The sequence below is a fragment of the Parasteatoda tepidariorum genome, chromosome 3, assembly GCF_982258835.1.
Source record: "Parasteatoda tepidariorum strain Cologne lab strain chromosome 3, Ptep-v5.0, whole genome shotgun sequence".
Taxonomy (NCBI): Eukaryota; Metazoa; Arthropoda; class Arachnida; order Araneae; family Theridiidae; genus Parasteatoda; species Parasteatoda tepidariorum.
In genome coordinates this window covers 51,901,474-51,922,390 of record NC_141757.1, presented here as the reverse complement: position 1 = coordinate 51,922,390, position 20,917 = coordinate 51,901,474, and the positions used below count along the sequence as shown (strand labels likewise).

At 27.5% G+C, this 20,917-nt stretch overlaps 2 protein-coding genes across 5 annotated transcripts in view; both read left to right on the top strand.

Annotated features, from left to right (window-relative positions):
* Window positions 1-8,375, top strand: part of LOC107449331 (tRNA-specific adenosine-34 deaminase regulatory subunit adat3) — a 28,820-nt gene extending 20,445 nt beyond the window's left edge. For 3 of the 4 annotated variants that reach the window (XM_043040477.2, XM_043040475.3, XM_087159297.1), the window contains exons 5-9: window positions 189-408; window positions 832-931; window positions 4,336-4,492; window positions 6,289-6,439; window positions 8,141-8,375. In XM_043040477.2, coding sequence (XP_042896411.2) covers window positions 189-408; window positions 832-931; window positions 4,336-4,492; window positions 6,289-6,439; window positions 8,141-8,309 — 797 coding nt within the window. In that variant the 3' untranslated portion in view covers window positions 8,310-8,375. Of the gene's footprint in view, window positions 1-188; window positions 409-831; window positions 932-4,335; window positions 4,493-6,268; window positions 6,440-8,140 lie in introns of those variants that run through there. The other variant, XM_043040478.3, reaches the window with a different exon arrangement.
* Window positions 8,376-13,207: 4,832 nt separating this feature from the next.
* On the top strand, window positions 13,208-19,841 carry LOC107440134 (uncharacterized). Its single transcript, XM_087158482.1, has 3 exons — window positions 13,208-13,347; window positions 18,087-18,390; window positions 19,490-19,841. Exons 1-2 carry the CDS (start codon window positions 13,336-13,338, stop codon window positions 18,384-18,386), a joined length of 312 nt encoding a protein of 103 aa, XP_087014608.1. The 5' UTR covers window positions 13,208-13,335; the 3' UTR covers window positions 18,387-18,390; window positions 19,490-19,841.
* The last annotated feature ends 1,076 nt before the right edge of the window (window positions 19,842-20,917 follow it).

Here is a 20,917-nt window from a genome sequence, read left to right as displayed (position 1 = left end):
AGCACTATGGTTGATGCAAGCTGGGTGCGAAATTCATATTGAGCAACCATCGCTGTGATTCGAACCCAGTTCACTTCATTGGAAAGCGAGCACTCTGTTCCCTGAGTCACCGCAGCTCACTGATTTATATTAAAATTTATTAAGCGTCATATATAATAAAATATTCTCTATTTATTTATATTTTTTAGATATATTTGAAATCATTATTCGACCATTGCTACCAAATGAGCCTGTTGAAGGTGTTCTGTCTTTTTCTCTTAAATATGTTCTCGGAGAGTCCCACGTAAACACGAATGGTTTATCAGATACAGTGACTGTACGTGATATACCTAAAACACCAGCTTGGACCTATAGTCAATTTAAAGAAGCAGTAAAATTCTGGCCTGTGCAGTTTAGAGAAAATAAATAGTGAGTATTAGATGGTTTCAGTAAATCAAATTTCAAAAATTGTTTGATTTTCTTACATTGCTTGTCTATTTTAAATTAATTTAGTCATCTTTTTGTCATAAAACAATTTTTACTTTAAAAATTTTTGTTTATTATAGAAGTTTAATTTAATTGTAATAACTAAAAGAAAATGCATTTTTCTTTTAATAAAGAAAGAAACATTTTAAGTCTATTATTATTTTTATTATATTCATTTCTCAATTTTGTTAAATACACAATTAGTTTTATTATTTATGTATAACCCTTTTACTATTTTTGTTAATTATCAAATGTTTGGCTGTCCTTTTAAATGAATTTGCAAGTATTTTGTTGTATATTTGCTATATTTATTTTTTTTCTCTGTAGAAAAATGTATTTTATTCTTTTTTTTTATCCCTGATTTAGTATTGAAAGAGCATTGAAGGATCAATTATTCTCTAGTGAGGAAAGATCTAATATACAGATGTATATGGAGATGTGTCTTAGAGTAGGAAAGAATGGTGATGTATGATTTCCCAAACATGTAAATTTTTATCAATTGTAGAGCTAAGAGGAAGGCGAATCTAAGTGATATTTTAATAAGTTAAGGATTTGGTTTGGCTGTTAACATTACACTAAAGGGTTTTTATGGACAATTTAGAATTCATCCTTTATGATGATTCGGACTCTCAGCAGTAGTGAAAATTTAGTGGTTACAGGACTACCTAGGTGGTCATTTATTGGTCCAAAAACTTAATATAGAAGTCAAATTTGAGAAAAAAGCATCTAACTTTACAGTTGCGTAATTTATGTTACGGTTAGTTGTGAATAAATAACCAAAGTTATGAATTGCCATTTATAACATCCTAAATTAATTAGGTTTGTTGCCTCATCGATAGTAAAGATTATTATACATTAAAATTATGTAAAAAAATGCTAACATAATATTGGTAAATAGATTCAACGTAGAGATTAAAATGATGAGATTAATTAAATAAATGAAGAAAACAGATAAAGTAAGAACGAAAAAAATATTAAATTAAAAATTAGTTATCTAAAAATCATAAAATTTTAAATAAAGTAGATTTTATTAGAGTAAAAAATATTATTTTATTTGTGAGTGATTTTGATACCTGGACATAAATGCAAAGAACAGCACAACATGTAGATTTAAAATTTCAATATTTAATTTTAATTTTTTTTTGTGCCATACACTTTCAGTTATTCCATTTGGATAGCACTAATTTGAATTCTATACTATGCGTAGATCAACGAAATAAGTAAAACAATTTTTTCTTAAATACATAGAATTCAATGCATAACCTATTTTTCGTTAATATTTTGTAAATTCGAAACATATTTATCCAGTGACAGTAAGGAATCTTTTAATGTTATTTCGTTTGTTAAAAATAAAATGTTGTTGCCCAAATTTGACACAAAAGGTTAAAGGTGAATTTCGTGGTGAAGAATTACGGGAGCAAAATTATTAATATTACTTAATATGATAATAATTACTTTATATGAATGCAGTTCTTAAATTTCATTTTTATGTATAACTATTTATATTTATCTTCCACTAATGTTCTTAATGTTAATATGCATGTAGATATATAAATATGTATTTATTTTGTTGGGAATAAATAAAAATGTTAAGTAGTTAAAATAAATAAAAATGTTCAGTAGTTAACTGGCTTTGTAATGCAAAAAAATTATTCTGTAATCGAAAAATATGAACTTGCAGATACTTTATTGTTTTCTCTTCCTATGTATATTGGACACATAAAAACTCCCTTGAAAGCTAAAATTTAAATGCTTGCAAATTTAATTATATTTCGTTAAATACCTAAATCCAATCTAAGACTTACATGGGAAATATTTAGTAATGAAGAAAGACTTTCCTTAATTTTAATGAGAAAAAATATCTGTCATTTTTGTTTGTTTACCATTTTTTTTAATCTTAAAATATGTAATGATTTTTCTTATAAAACATTTACATACTTCTATCTTTTGTTCATCCTGTTCTTTGAAGAAAATTTTCAGTCTCTGCAGCATAACTACTGCTTCATTAAATGATGATGGAGGATCTGAAGATTCATTCTTCAATCTCTACTTATTCGATAATTTCAGTTATAGAAATTGCCTCTGACTCACAAGTCATCAGATAGTTGTTACATTGCAAATACTCCATAAAGTCCCTATCAGGCTTTGATGTGAATTGCTATCAGTATTCTTCTGAGACAGAACTAGTGTAAAACTACTTTTACTGAAACCAACATTTCATTTACAAGCAATACAGTCTTTAGAAACTTTTCCAGGCAGACAATATTAAGATTAAAGCTTCTAACATGTTTGTTTTTAAATTATTAACTAGCAGTTGGGTTAAAGATGGCTTGAAATGTAGTTATTTCTGGGTAATAGAGGACACTCTAAATACTATTATTATTATTTATTTATTTTTACATTATTCGCATAGAAAATAATAGGACACCACACTGAAAAAAAGTTAAAAGTGGAAAATCATTATTTGTGGTTTACGTTAAATCAGAGTTGTACTGTATTTAGAAAATATACCAATAGTAAGAATCTATTTATCAAGCACATTTTCTTATTAAAAACCATCCTATTTAATGAGCCGGAAGGGAAAAAAAATTTAGTTTTATTATGCACAACTGGCAACAATTTGTTTTTAAGATTCAAATTTCACTTTTTTTCAAAATGTCACTTGGAATCTTCCTCTACTAAGCTCGTTCACCATATTCTTTTTGCATTTCTTTTAAATTTATTATCACTATTTATATTTATACTTTTAAATTTTTTTGTTTTTTTACCTTGTAAGATTTTTTTTTGTTTTCGCCCATTAACCTTATTCTTTGAAATGAAAATGAATTCCAACATTTAGTATAAATTCAAGGACTTATTAAAAATGTGCAATCGAAAGTAAATAATAAATTAATTTTTGAGATTCATAGAATACATTAATGATATCCTTATTCTTTAAATAAAATAAAAAAAGTTAGTTTGAGGAAACTCATTATTGTAATCTTACTGGCTGTTAGATCTCAATTTTTCAAATTAAATAATAATTAGTCATTTATTTTTTATTTATTTATTTTTTTGAAGCAGGAAACGAAATTTAAATACAATTTTTTTAACAAATATTAAATTTTATGTATTTATTTCTTTTTATTCATTTCTTTTTATTTGTTTGTTTTTATTATTTGATAGTTTAAAAAGCTTCTACTATTTTTTATCATAGTTTTTAATTTATCAAATTGAAGATTTTTTTTTCTTTTTGCAATGTGTAGTTCAGTTTAGCAAATACTATTGACAAAAAATATTATTATTTTTTTAAAGTTGCCTATTCTTACATTTCAAGATGAGTATTGCATCCCACTTTTTAAATTTTAAATTAGTTTTTAAATTTAACTCTTAATCCAGATGACAAAAAGTATCTTAACTTACTTTTTTTTAAATTCAAATTAATTCTTAAGTTATTAAATCAATTAAGTTATAATTTCAATTTCCTTTATACTAATAATTTATTTATATAATTCTAAAATTTTAACAGAAGATTCATATTTTTCCATCTTTTGGAAGGTTATGTGGCTAAAGAGTCTGATGTCATTTTGAAATAATCTTTCAATTATTTTAATTATTGCACTGGATGCTAATATTTTTGCAAGCTGTAGAGATTTAGTGTTTAATTATTGTATCTTACTTTAATTCAATTAAAAAATTTTGTCAAAGTGACATGTATGTGTAATATTAAACTAGTCTCTTCCATTCTATTGTGGCTTTGGAATTTAAGAGTTTTGGCTCGATGGTGCCAACTAGTGTTTACAAAATTACACGACTTTATTTCAACTAAAATAAATGTCTAACCTAAAATTTGGTCTGTAATAATAATAAAACAAATGTTTGCCTTTTTAGGAAAATGTTGGCTGTGTAATTGTTGATCCTGTTAATTCAAATGTTGTTGCTGTTTCACATGATTGTAGACAACACCACCCTCTTCAACATGCAGTAATGGTTGCTATTGAATTAGTTGCAAAAGGACAAGGTGGAGTTGAATCTTGGAACATAAACAGTAAGTTTTTTCTTCCTTCCAACTTTACTTCTGCTGTTACTCAGTATTTTTTGCCTACTTTTTATGTTAAAACTCAATTCTGACATAAGTATTATTTTACATGTACATCCACCAGTTGTAAGCACAGCCTATAAAAAGATCTTGGGTTCGATCCCCCCTTGACCCAGTGTTAACAATTGTGGTCATAATCTATAACTTTTAACAGTGTTTGTTATTGCTGATAATCAATGCAATATTTTATTGATGACTTAAATCATTAGTATCAATAATTGTGTAGATAACCAGATTTCTATTACCTTTTCTCTCTAGTTAGGTGCAATACAAATACATCTGTCCTCAAAATAAGGTTACCAAATTTTAAAGATGTGAAAATATTAAGAAAAAATTAGGCCATTTAGATTGAGAATCAATTATTCTGCCTCGAGAGAACGAAAGAGGGGTAAAAGTAAGAAGCATATGAAGTTCTTGAATGTTTCATCCCTGCTATTAATTTAACTTATAAATGAATTAATATATTTTTTTTATTAAGAAAAGGAGTGAAAGATTACAATCTTGCTGTTGTGAAGGGGTTATCTACTATATGTCTGTCATTCTCACTTTAAATTGGAGAGGATACTTACCTCTTTGTATCAATAAGGGTATTAGAGTTCTGCTTTTAATATTTATAACATTTTTTGATAAACAATAATTTTTAGTGAAGGTAGATAATTGGAAATCACCTTTAAAGGAAGCAATAAACAAAATAAAAATGCATTATTCAGTTATTGCATAATAGCAATATCATTTAGACCAGGAGAAAAAATTTACTGAATAATATATGTTTTAATTATAAATGTGATGATAATGATGTGGAAAGCATAGTATTAAAATTATTATTTTCCAAAACACAAATAATAAAAATAAATTCTGACTAAAAAATAAATTTTCAGTTGTGAAATAAATTTAATTTACGCTGTGTCTTTATGGCTTATGATAATTAGAAAAAATGTTTCCCTCATCATTTCAAAGTTTTATTTAAAGAATTTCTTGCATTGCTAATTTTTTTCTGTGGCTACATGACAAATTGCAAACTTGCATTATCATGTATTTTGTTTTAAAAAAATAAAGAGTTTTTCATACTTTTGCTAAAGAGGTCATATCTTCTATGTAAATTAATTTTTTATTTATTCATTTTTAAAAAAAAAGAAGAAGAAAGCAAAGTAAGGATCTGCCTAGTCATCAAAGAAGTTCAATATATACACAAGAAATAATAATAAAATACTGTAAATAATTCAAAGAGAGAATGAAAAAGAAAAATACATTATATATATATATATATATATATATATATATATATATATATATATATATATATATATATATATATATATATTTATATATATATATATATATATATATATATATTTTGTTTAATCTTTTTTGTTCTGTATGTAATCTTAATAGAAAAAGAAAAATATGTTATCCAAATAGCAAATATAGGTACAAAAATGTGACTTTTTTTTTCCATTTCAGCTTACATATGGATTTTGAATTTTGAAGAAAATGCACAAACTTAATTTTAAAATGTATCCCCTGTTATTCAGAAATAAATTGTACTTGATTTGAACACTAGCTTTGAAGTTCTTAAAGAGCTTTATATCAGATATTAAACAATTATATTTCATTCATTTACAATGAACATCTTTTCACTGTAGTAATATTGTCAATCGTTATTAATTTATAAAATGTTGCTCTTTTTTTTTGTAAATTAAAGTACTATATTTATTTGTATTGCAGATTTTTTTTTCTTTGTGTAGGTGAGCATGTTCGTTCTTTAACTTATGATAAAGCTGATGAAGAGAAAAAAATTGCTGAACTAACCCTCTTAAAATCTAAAGATGTTAAATCATCCCTTCCGTATTTATGCACAAAATATGACCTTTATGTTTCAAGAGAGCCATGCATTATGTAAGGAACTTTTTTTTTCTGCTTCAAATTGCAAAACCTAAGATGTACTTCTTTCTTAATATTCTTGAGAAATATTTCTTTTTAATACACTTTTTTCAAATTTATGTAGAAAATTCTGTTGTGTCATTTACAAAAAATCTTGTTTTTTATTAAGTATATATAGTATTCAATATATATATGTAACATCTAAAATACTAGCTTAATGAAATTAAAAGGATTTTTTGAGACTAAACTTAAAAAGAAATGTCTTATCTGCAGACAAGCTTATCTGGTTTATGAGAACATTAAATAATCTCCTTCACATACTTAACTTAGCTCTTCACGTATATTTTAAGTTTCATTGAATAGCGATGAAATCTTTATCTATAAAATGAGTCCATACCGCGCAGTAAAATATCTTAAAGAAGCCGAGTTCCCATTAAAATCAAGAACTATATTGAAATATTGATTCATCTCCATCTGGTCTTAAGATCTTACGGCGCTGCTTCTAGAAAAAGGGTCTAGATTTTAAAGATCACATGACATGAACGAAATATTGTATGGAACACTTAAAAAAGCGTATCTTTTAGAAATGAGACGGTAAAGTTGTGTCCTGGAGCTCTGCTCCACATGTACATAATTTGTAAATAGATTTCCTTATTCTTTTCCTCAATAAAGCCTAGAAAAATTAGTATGTTGTCATCCTTATAAAAAAGGATATTAAAATATGACTGCAAATTAATAATCAGAATAACAACTATTAGAAAATTAACTTTCATCTATTATAATGAATTAAGCAAGACTATGCTCGAAAGTTATGCAGGAAATTGAGAGAAGAGCACTACATACATACACACACACGCATATATATATATATATATATATATATATATTAATATTTCCATGGCTAAGTTTCAAACAATCAACCATATTTATTTAAGACTGTTTTTTGGAGGCCTTCTCATCCTGTAAAATAATGGGGTTTTTTATGGTACGTTAAAATTATTACTGCTGTAAGTTTACAACACTTATTCATGATAGTTCAATCCTGTTCAGTGTATTTCAATTTTTCCAGCTCAGGCTTTGGTGTCCAATCTCAGGCCGCCTAAGTATTTCCTCAATTTTTTTTTTTTAATAAGTGTATAATTCTGCGAATAAGTGCACAGTTAAATACTTTCTTTTCTTTCTTACATATATATCAGGAATTTTATAGTTCAAATGTATTTTGTTAATCATAATTTTTTTAGAACCTTTTTTTAATATCTTGAATTACTTGAACAACCAAAAAAATGTATAACTACTTTTAACTTAGCATATGCAAAGCATTGCATTAACAAAACATGTTTCAATTATTTCTTATTCCTGTACCATGTTTTTTTTTTTTTTTTTTTTTTTTTTTTTTTGATATTTTTTCTGTGTTTGTAAAAGTTTTTTTTTAAAAAAAATAGCCAAGCTCAATTTTTAATATTCTAGAAACTCAATTTTGCTCTTTACATTCTTTTGCTAGAATTAATATTAAAAAAAATTTAAAGTTAGTGCAGGAAAAGTAATAATAGTGTGTTGACTAAATTTAAGCTGGCAGTATTAATCATTCCTCACAGAAATGTAAGCCTTAGGCACTTAAATTATTAAATTTTTTTTTTCCTTGATGAAAAAAATTTCAAAAAACACTTTCAATATTGATTGGAAAAAGAAACATTCATCCATTTTATATTTCAATAGGTGTGCAATGGCATTAGTTCATTCAAGAATTCATAGAGTGTTTTATGCTACTGAAACTTCCTGTGGAGCATTGGGTAGTCACTGGAAATTGCATTTACAAAATGGACTCAATCATCATTATGAAGTTTTTAAAGTTAACCTACCTCAAAGTACTCTGAATGCAACGTAAAAAAAATTATGTGATTTTTAATGTTTTTAGGATGTATATTTTTTAATAAATATTTATAAATTTTTTTATGCTGTGTCTGAAAATGTGCATATTATTTTTTTCATTGCATAATGGGAGGCTGAGATATTCTGGTGAGCAGCGTGCTTAAAAAGGGAGTTTGAATCCAGCCAGCCGAAGACTCCCCACGTAGTAAATGGTGACTGGTGCACGATAAATATGTCAGATCACAAAGTCCTCCATTTTTCCATAGTAAGTCAATACCTCAGTGGTTACTGAATTGGAGTTTGATTGTTCTCTGGTTCATATAAAAATTACGATCTGTCTGTGGATGTATGAATGGGTCCGTCCTATAAATGGGTGTGGCAGAAGCCATAAAATTCTTGACCATAGATAGCGCCACTGGAAAACAAGAACAATCGTACCCCCTCTGCCTTAATGGTTGACGATAACAACATTGCCAAATGGGGAGAAGAAAATTTATATTTCTTTTGTAGGGTTGACTAGTTTAAATTTTGTCCTTACTACATTTCTAAAATTAATTGCATTGTAATATATGTTTATTATAATTCCTTTAAGTAAATAACTCTCAATAATGCATAAGAATATTAAGTGCAGCTCAGTGCCTTAGAAACTTATTCACTAGGAAAGAAAGTTTTAAAATTGTTAATTACAGATATTTATAATTATTTTTTAGCATCTCAATAGTGGAACCAAATAAGATATTTTTACTATTTATATCTAGGCATTTTGATCATATAACAAAAACAGAAAAAAAAAATTTGAACTTAAGACCGACTGCGCTTTTGAACAACATTGCATAGATATCAGAGAAGTCAGGATGCTTCTGCGAAAGACTCACAGATCTGTGAAATCGTTCACCATGTCTTCTTCTCAAGCCATAACTCATTGATTTCCCGAATGGCCCTCTTCCATGTTGGTGAAGAGATGGTGCCGTGTTCTTGGTTGTCTGTACATGTCAAGAATCACTGTACAGACTGAATCAGTACTTGTTAATAATTGCCCCGCTAAGCCTGTGTCCAGGATTGATGTTGCCTGCACCAGTTCTGGCGAGCTTATCTATACCGCATCCTGACTTCTCTGAGATATAAATAGAATGGAGCTAAGGATTATAATTTTTCAGATGCGCTGGCGGTCCCTAGTTCATCTTTCTGGATGACTATTCGCAACAATAAAAAACTGGATACCTTGAAACCTAAGATATTCAGAGAATGGCAAGGGCAGTTAGATATCCAAACCATAACCCGATCCAGCATGTGTGGAATGTTTTTGACAGAGCTATTGCAGTTCTCAGTCCTCTCCCAGAAATCTTGCGGGAGGAGAAAACAGCCTTAAATCTATTGCTCCGCAGCATTTGTCAACCTCGTAAACAGCATGAGAGTTCGCTCTAACGGATAAAAGTGTAATCATACTATATAAAAATAATTGCGCAATGTTTTGGGACTGTAAAATTTTAAACACCCTGCATTTTTTTAAATTTTATTTTGTTTTTCTCTCGTGAAGGCTCTGTTACTTACAATGTTTAATCTAAATGGCGTAAACAGCGCCCCTGCTGCGTAGGGGAGGGCGGACTCACGATGTTTGAGCCGGCATACCCCCCAAAAATGACACTAATAAAAATGTTTTTTATAAGTTTTCTTTTAAATTCGCTTAATAAATAATAATAATCCTTAACTAAACTTTGAATATTATTGTAAGATAGTGAGTTACGTTCTATGATTATTGTATACAATGTTTAAATTCAGTACCTTTTCAAAATTTCCCCTTTTCATCGCTATTATAATTTTCATTATCTTAAATTTAAATAAAATTAATAAGTCTCGTATGTCTCTTCGCCATAGTGTTCATGTTTCATATTATAACTCTAATTTTTTTTATTTCAAGTTTAAGATAGGAGCGCACCTAAGATTATGTACGCCAATGTTTTAACTCATTACTAACTTATTCGCTCCAAATTAATTGTTAAGTTTGAAATAAACTCCACATTATAGATTTAACTTTGGTTTATTAACATTCAGGATTACCAATAAATCACAACAAAGAGCGTTACGAGAAATGGGTGATACTAATTTACGTGTCTTAAACAATTAAAACCACTTGTTAATATATAATAAGTAAGAAAAAAAAATTTAATCTGTGCATACAAAATATCCTGAAATTTAAATTAATACAGTGTTTGAAAAACCTTAAAGCTGAACAAAATTGTTTGAATAAAAATATCGAAGTTTTAAAAATATTTTACCATAGAACATTTGAATATACTCTAACGAATAGTGCTCTGCGGAACTCTAGGTTCTGTGGAAAGATCACCAAGGTTCCGAGAGTTTAATTTTTTTAAATCAGTAATAATTTTTGAAACCTGTAATTCTATGTATATCTAAACATCAAACTATAATTTATTTGACATTTTGGTTCTTTTTGTAAAATTATTTTTAACTATTTTGTAAAATGCCAGTAAAAAAAAAAACAAATAGCATAATTTATAAGAAAAATTTTATTAGTATTTCTCGTCGAACTTTTCCATTCAAAGTAAAATGACCAAATTCAAGAGTAATGTTTCTTTGATAACCATTCTCAGCGTTTATGAAAGTTCTTTTTCGAAAACTATAATTTTATTCATTTTGACCCCCAAAAACAAATTTAGAACTAGACTAGGTACAACCTACTCCAGGTCTGCGAATTCAACTGTTTGACGTAACTCCTATTATTTTCCAGAGTCTTATGAATAAAACGATTATTGAAAAAAAAATATTAATAATATTAATATTTTTTAAAGAATATTAATATTTCTTAAATATTATCGAAATAATTGGTAGTCTTTCTTCGGTTAGTATGTTTACAGCTGTTAATAAATTTTATTTATATATTTGGTGTTCCATCAAAGGATGTTTGATCAGTTAAAGTTTCGTAGCCATAATAATTCGGGAACCGTTGCTCTATTGTATAAGTTTCAGTATCAATCATATATGCTAATGCAGACCAAAAGCGCAATAGAGGGGGGTGGGAGCTTGTCTGCCACCTCTTTAATAATGCATTCAAAGCTTATAGCATTTCAAATTTTCTAGTTTTATTTTATTTTAGTCTATATTGTTTTATTTTATTTAAACTATAACAGTCGTTGAACAACAGACCAAATTTTGAGTTAACGACTACTAATGATCAACTCAGTAGTCTTGTAATTCTGTACCTAATTCAAAAGACAAGGGAATTCCAAGCTCACAAAGAGACTCTAACCCATGAACCTTCCACTACTGAGGATATTTTACGTCAGCAGTGTGGTCGTTGGAAGCCGGGTGCGGAATTCGTATCGACCGACCATCGCTAGGATTTGAACCCGGTTCACCTCATTGAAAGACGAACGCTCTAACTCAGGCTTTTCCAACTTACATGAGGCCGGGCCGCAATTAAAAACACTAGTCAAATAGCGGGCCGCAACTTTATCAAAACCTGATATTAATTACCTGATATTCATTTATCAAAACATATTCATTACCTCTTTTATGCGTTTTAAAACTTACAAATGTAAATAATTTCGTCCAAAATTAGTGGTTTCAAAAAGTTAAATCGGAGAATTTCTTCGAGAAAACTTCTGATACGCACATGCTAAATTATATTCACAAAATACAAGAAAAAAACGAAATAAAAAAGAGCAACACACACAATTATTTTTGTATTAGAATAAATATTTTCTTGGGTGTAAAACCTGAAAAATAAATTTTTTTGCACCGTTGGTACAATAAATTTCACAGAAACGAAGAAATTAGGGGGGTTTTTTTAACGAAAGAAACGTATTTTAAACCCATGTAGATTTCTTACTAAAATTGTCCAAAAAAAATGACAACTAATATATTTTAGTTTGCGGTCTACTGAAAAACGCTTCACTGGCCGAATGCGGCCCGCTGCCCGCCAGTTGATAACCACAGCTCTATCCCCAGAGCCAGCACGGCTCTTTAGTTTTATATGAATTATCCTTGAGCTGATTATAAACACACTGATGGAAATGGTGGCAGAACAGTTTTTGATTTAATTATAATGAAAATGGGTCACGCATAGAAATTATTTTAAAAGCCGAATACAGCAAAAAGAAAGAAAATTGTAAAAAAAATTCCAATTCCACCCTCAAAAAAAAATATGCTTCTTTGTAATCGTAATACAAAGTGATTAATACCCTTTAAATTTTTAGTCTTTCCTTGTTAATTAGATTTATGGTTTTATAAACGTTCCATTTGCATTAAATAATGATAATTTGTCATGTCAAATTTAGACGCTCCTTTGTGTTGAAATACATGATGAATTGTGATCCAAATTTACTATAAAATAAAACCAAGCTCTTGATTGTTCAATTTCTCATTAAATTAAACAAATTGTTTTATTTTGATATAACTGAATAATATAGTATTTAAGTTTGTACTTAATCCATTTTAATCATTTAGTTTTCTATGATTCATAGATATTCACATTTTAAACTAATTTAAAGGTTTTTCAAAATCAATGTGGTAAAAAGACATAAATTTATTAAAAGTAAAGAGTGAAATTAAAATTTCAAAGAAGAAAAAAAAACAGTTCTGTTTTTGGATTTTAAAAATAGACGGCAACATCTAAAAAAAAAGAATTCAAACTATATTTAATCACTTTCTTAAACTCTTATAAAACTTTAACCTAGTTCCCTATTACCTTCGTAACCTTCACTTTTACTTACTTAATCCAGTTGAAGAAATTTCTTTTCAATGCATCTCATTACAAAATTTATCTCACTTATTTTAAAAAAGACTTCTGATATCGACATTTGCTCTCGATTTAAGAATTCATTTACTTGCAAATCACTTTTTCCCACTCTTCACAGAGATGTCCATCCTTTTTTGATTAAGGTTGTTGCGTGGAACAGGTCAGCAAGAAGGCGTGGCCAACCCCTAGGCTAAAGATTTGATCGGGTATATAGGGGTGAAGTGTTCTAATTAAATATTCAGAAGCTGAGTTTTCTTCATCAGTTATTGCTCCTCTCTAAATAATGAAAGTTTTGGTAAGTTTAAAATTTTCATAGTGCATTTATTGGTTTTAAACAAGTTATATACTCTAAAAGCTTGGTTTAAGTTAATTATTATTATTGTTCGAACCCGGTTCAACATAATCAGATAATAAATGTTCGGTATAATTATAAGTGTTCATTTTTATCTTAATAAAATGCAAACGCTTTTAGTTACATGATGTACATTGATTATCTTATTAAAATTATAAATAATTCTATTTAATTTTTTTTTTTTTTAAATTTTATCTAATTTAACTATAAATGCTTCTAATGCATGTAAATTTTCATTCTTATCTTATTAAAACTATAATTGTTTCTAAATACTAAGGGTGTTTACTTTATTTTATTCAAACTTTTTATCTTATTATCTGTGTTCACTTTTTATCTTATTTATCTTAAACTGAAATATTTCTAATCACATTAATAAAATAAATGTGTATTTCTTTTCTTATCGTATTAAAATTATAAATAGTTTTATAATTATTATAAATCAGGGTTCGCAAAAATGGAGGTAGCCCAGAAAAACCCAGTCGGGTTTTTTCAGATTAGGCCCACTTAAAAAAAACCATCTTAATATTCACCAAGTTCGGGTTTCTTTTTTCTTTTCTTTTTTTCAGTTATCACACTAAATTGTTCTTTGAAATTATCAAGTTAATGTCTTTTTATGCAACATTATATGAAGTAAAACTTCACTAATCTGACTTTAAATTAATCATTAATATGATTAATAGTTAATTTATATTAATAATAATATGATTTAATATAAATTAACTAAATACGTAAGAAAAAGTACAAGATTGAAAATTTTGCTAAATACATTACTTATCTATAAAAAAAAAATGTGTGCAATATGCATACACATTCTACTTATTACTCATAATTTATCTGGATGGTAAATTCCTGAGATGCAGAATATGGCGGATTGCGCAAACAAGGTTCAGAAAAAATTCAGACTGCCCTAAGGAAATTTTTGGTCTAGTTAATTAAATAAAATGCTAAAAAAAAATTTATTGCGAAAAAAATTTTTTCACTTTTCAAATTATAATTGTAAAATATTACTATTTCAATATACTTTTATTGCTATCATTTTAACACATAAGCTCCTTAATTTAAGAATTTTTTTAAATCAAATAAATTGTTTTTCTTAAGAGAAAGTTTAACAAAATACAGACTTTACTTGCTAAAAATATTTTGTAAAAGTTATTGCAGCAAAAAAAAAAAAAGCTGTGCAAAGCCTTATGAATTATTAGGCTGTTACAATTTTCTGCACCTTTGGGAAGCCCTTCAGGGTTTGTTGAAATACATTAATAGACATATACTGTATATATCCAATATTTCAAAACGGATATGATATTTTTAGACAAAGAAAATAAATTTTTCATTTAAAAGAAATTGTCTGTAAGGAGTATTTTAAAAGAATAATGCTTTATATTTATAAAATAATAATATATATATTTATAAGACAATATATATATTTACTATAAATATGATTATTAATATATATATATATTTATTTTAAGAAATTCTATTATAGTCTGAACATGCTTCCATCTACTGCACTGTTAAAATTTTCATTCTTAAACTACGGTAAAATACCAGTCTGTCCATCCAAATAACAGTAAAGTTTACGGTTATGAACATTTTTTTTACCTTTACGGTTTTGGAACCATTAACAACTGGTATAGTCAAAAAACCATGAATACAAAACTATTTGATTATATAACTATTCACAACTAGTATAGTTTTATAACCATAAAAATCAATTTTAGCAGAAGAGTTAGTTTATGCTTGTATTTATTTCAAATTTTAGCAACTCATAATTCTAATAGACAATTCTTATGGAAAAACACACATAAAAATATAAAAAAACTATTTAACCATTTCGGCGCTCCAGATATTTGGTGCCTTAAACCCGAACTTCTCAGGCCTTATGATAAATCAAGTCCTACGTTTGATGAAAAAACCCGAAGAAAAAAAAAATTTTCTTTCTGGGCAAAGTTGGGTTTTTTCATGAAAAAAACTCCACAGAGGCTAGATTTTTTTCTTAAGAACCCGGGTTTTTTCGAACTCTGTTATGAATGTTTAACTTTATCGTATTTAAACTCGAAATGTTTTGATAAATGTTAGGAAGAGTAACTGATTTTAATGCTGGAAACATATTTCACATAATTAATAAGCAAACTCATATAATTAATTAAGAATGAAAAAAAATTAATTTCATATAAATAATAAAAAATGCTATGCAGTATTTTGAATGAATCCTATGCTTGAAAACTCTTACAAAATATTACAGAAAGTTATTAACGGTTAAAAAGATATAAAGGAAAAAAAATTACAAGATATATTGTGAAAACTGGTTTGCATTAATGAAATTATAAGCAATTTCATTTTTTTTTTCTTGAAATATACATATAGATACATTTTGATCCAAAAATTATTTAAAACTTAGGTTTAACTAAGGTTTAAATTTATATGTATTAATTATGTCATTTCTCCCTTATTCAATAACTCAAAGAGATATTATCAAAATATAATAACCTCGAATACCATATCGTTAAAATATAACTTATACATTTCTGATATAATTTTGGAACATGTTTTACTTAGTATTTGACTGTACTAAAATGTATGCAATGGATTGTAAGTCGACTTAATTACATTCATAAGCGATATCATTTATTATACACTTTTTTTTTAATATAATATTCAGGAAATTTTTGTTTCCTATATATTCTAAAAAAACTGTGATTTTCAATAATATAAAGGCCTGGTTATAAGAAAGTATCTTAACCAAAATATTAAAAGATTCGAAATGGGGAAAATTATTTTATTCATTTGTATATTATTATTATTATTATCGCAGGGAAGGTTTAAAATTTTTAGACTTGCAAAGTGAGCAGCGAATTAAATAAAAGGTTTTAGAGAATGCGGATTGTTTGCTAACATCTATGACTTAAGTTGTGAAAAGATTAATAAATTTTTTCAAGAAATAAATTATCTTTTGACAGTCAAAATATTTTGAAGAAAAACGTTAACCAATTACAAGTCGCTATTGATTAAGAAACTCAATAGTGAAGTGTTAGAAAGCGACATTTTGTTGCTTTCAACATTTTGTTGCTAAATCGGAATGCTTCGTTCTAATTTTTCCGAGAGCATCCGGGAGCTGTTCCTAAGAAAAGGAGATTCTTCAAATCGCAAAGCTATTCCCAAATAGTCGGTGATTCTTCACATCAGGGAACTATTTGCAAAAAACTTCTGGTAAAAATTGACTTATTTTGAGATTTGGAAAAGTATATTAATGTTATATTTCTTATAGTGGACCATAACTTGTTCTAAAACTCCAAAATTTGAGAGATTTCAAATTATCTTTTAACATGTATCCTTGTACTACTTAGTTATTCGATTGTACTTGCAATCCGTATTTAAATTGTTTTTTCTTGAATTAATAACTTACTTAAAATATTTAATTTAATTTTTTTCTTATTTACGCAAAAGTCATTTATAATTGAAATAAAATTATTAAAGAAGGAATAAAATTAAATTTTATTTATTTGTAATTAAATGGGACTTAATTGCCTCAGTATTTTGCGATAAGTTTATACATTTTATTTATTTTTTCTACTTTTTAAAAAAAACTATTATTTACATAAATGTTTCTATTCATAAATAAAGGTGATATTTAATTTAATTTTCGACAATTCGATTCAACATTTCCGCACTTCTACATCTTTTTCTCGTGCATCTTTTGTCTTTTTTTAGGTATACGATACTGACAAGCCTATTTTTTGCCCCTGAGCAATAAACATTTTCTGTAGTGAGTTACGTTTGCATCAAAATCATGTCTTGCATTAAAAACTTTTATCAAATTTTGTGTGTTCTACATGATTTCGACGCAATTTAGAGATGAAAATACTTAAGAGGACGCTCTATCACATAACTTTTCATCGCAAATACTGTCTCACCTGAACTAATTTATTACTAATTTAAAATAAATGATCATAAAATAAATTAATCATATATTAATAAACTTATAATAACTAATTTATAAATTTAAAAAAGTGAGTTCAGACAAACATAGACTAATGCATGAAGTTTCAAATACTGTAAAGAAATTTTCAAAATATCGAAATAAAAATAAATTATAAGAAGATAATTTAGTATTACGCCACGGTTAAGTTCTCTTCCATTAATTTGTTTGCATTTTGATATTTTAAATTGAGTTTTTTTTTCCCTTCAAGCTTTATGGCTTACTCTAAATTTGTCTGAGCTCACTCACTTTTTACATACTTTAAATTTTAATTTAGTAATGGAGGTGAAATGGAATTTGCCAAAAAAAACAAAAAAAAACAAGAAAAAGATCCATAAGTTGACATAGTTTTTGTCAACAACCAAATTTTGTAATAATTTGCATTTTTTTAAAATTGCAAGTTATTAAAATAGTTCTTAGAGTTAATTTATTTTTAAAATGACTTACTAGCATATTTTTTGTCTTGAATTTTATTTTTCATTTAATTTCAATTTTTAAAAAAAAATTATGTTATGTTTCATTAATATTTTTCATACGTATATCAACCAGTAAGTAAATTATTCTTATTTTTCTGAACGTGAAAAATATCTTTAATACTGATGAAAATTGATTACGTTGTAATATAGAGTAACACACTTATGCTCTTATTGGTGATACCTCACTTTTTTCTCTTTTGCTATCAACTAAAACATGTGTTTCATTTAAGGTGTTACTGTCTATGGCTACATTAGCCTGTGCTTCTATCTATGAAGCACCCCACCACAAATCAGTGGTTTTAACGGAATCCGACTTAGAACTGCATCCAGTCTCTGTATCTCACTATCCTGTAAAATATCATCCAGTGTTATCCGTACAGAGCGTCCATCATCCTGCCGTGTTGGATCACTATCCGGTTCAGAAATACACTGTACACCGCCCCCATGGTTTATACCATGGTCCTCATGGAGTTGGCCCCTATGACCCTAAGCTTCATGATGAACTAGAACAAGCTTACTACAGAGGTTAAAAAGGTAAGAGCATAAAATTTAAAACTTCTTTTATTTTATTAAGCTCCATATCTTTACTATGATGATGGTCTTAGATATTACTCTAAACTCTGGAGAATGTCTTTACGTCGATTAAAATACTACGTAAGCAGCTTAAATAGATTTCTATTTGCTTAGTTTTTGCTTTCGATTTGCTTTAATCAGATATTTGACCTAAGTTTACGGCATACATAAGCCACTTAACTCCCCTGCTGAGAAATTTTAAAAATAATTAAATTTAAAAAAAAATTTATGTATGGATTTAATAGCAAGGGGCAGAAAGGCCCAAATCATCAATTCTCGTGTATAATATTTGAATAGTAGTAGCACTTTATTTACGTAGCTCTACAAATGAACAACGCGCTTTTGGCGACGGTCTGAGAAGCACCCCTGAGGATGATCTGAAGACATGACATCACAACTTTGATCATCAGCATAGTGGATGGCTCCCCCGCTTTGAAAATCAGACGACTTGCGTGCGAAGTCGAGGTGCAACATTACGGTAGAACAGTTTTACAAAGACCGATACCGCGCATCTTCGGCACCTACTTAGACTGATCAAAGTGGTCACCCACAAGCTCAATGACCTCAGTCAGTGATGCTTGACTTCGGTGTTCTGCTGAGAACCGTGTCTTTACAATCTGTCCACTGTGAGACTATAACGTACCTTTTAGTTAATACGTAACAAACGAGAAACTTGTATTTATAGTATTAAACTATAATTTAAACCACGTGTAGTCAATTTTTACATACCGCGTCAATTTCTTGACTAATTACAGTTTACTGGAGTTGGCAAAAAATCTGGAGATCATGAAGAATTTCATCTGAACGTACAGACCAAAATGTGCAAAATTGTTATCTTTTTAACATTTAAAATCATATTTTCTAATAAAATATTACACTTCGAGATGATTTTTGGTTTGCAAATTATTTTAGATGTGAGTAATTAATATCAATTGAACCTCGTATATGAAACTAGTAAATTAGAATGGAATAAAATTGCATTTAGAGTATTATAGATTTATGTATACTATTGTATTTACTTAGTACTTATTACTAATAATTACTTTTTTACTCTTTACAGGAACTTCAACTAGCCAAGAAAGTTTCTTTGTCATTGTTTAAATTGTGTATATGTATATTCTTCCATTTCCATTTCTTGTAAGCATTGAACAAAACCCTTTGAAATTATAGTACATGTATTAATTTTATTTTTAAAAGATTACCACCTTATTTATTTTAATTCAATATAGTAATATTTATATTTATTTGGTGCTTTGTTATAGCACAATGTAATTAAGCATTTCTTTTAAGATGTAAATTATTTGTAAATTTCTTTCTATAAAAATAGGGAAAATATTTATTTTAAATTGCGATAATTGTGATACAATTCATTATTTTTCAAACAATTATAAATAAATTTGAAGTTTTCATAAGTGTTTTTGTTTTATTTTTTCTTAATGTAAAGAACACAAATAAATAGACTTGGAACATAAACGGTTTCAGAACCTCGAGATCAGTGATTGTATTGAACATTTTACAACATGTATCAAAATTGTACTGTCTATGTCCTCTATCTGAACATCTACCGCCCAGAAATATCTATCTAGAATATATTGTCTATCTCCTCTATCTGAACATCGATTGCCCAGAACATATATCAAAAATGTATTGTCTATCTCCTCTATCTGAACATCGATTGCCCAGAACATGTATCAAAATTGTATTGTCTATGTCCTCTATCTGAACATCGACCGCCCAGAACATCTATCTAGGTTATATTATCTATCTCCTCTATCTGAACATCGATTGCCCAGAACATATATCTAAATCCTCTGGTAACATATCTCTGTATTATAATCGAAATCAAGTTTAACATAGCATTAGTTACTTTTTAAAAAATATATTTTTTATTATTTATTTTTACAATTCTCTTTCCTCTTTTATAAAGGAAATCTATAAATTCCAGAGAAAATTCTTGAAAGCGCATTTGTTGATTCCGAAGATTATAAATATCCCAAATTTTTCATTGCCATAAAACGTCTGCCAGATAATATCCTGTATAATTCCGTGACCTTCGAGAATACTTTTTAAAGTCACAATCATTCCACCAGCCTCATGTTGCAGCACTCAAGAGACATTTGTTCTAATTTTCATACGTATTTAATAATTTATAGTTTATTTAAAATAAAGTTGATATTTATTGCGAGTATTTCCTACGAAAAGAAAAAAAAAAAAACTTAATTTAAATAATATGCTACTATGCAGTAGCGTATATAGACTTAGGTGCGCCCTCTGCAAAATTTATAAATGCACCTTATCTTAGAATTATCATAAAAAATTTGAAATTATAATATATAAAAAAAACACTGTATTTTCAGAAATTTGTAATCATTAATTTTTTTTAAGTAAATAAAATAAAAATAGTAATTTGACCTTTTACACTTCATACATTTAAAATTTCATGTATTTTGCTCAATTTGCGTTCAGTTTTTTTTTTTTTTTTTTTTTT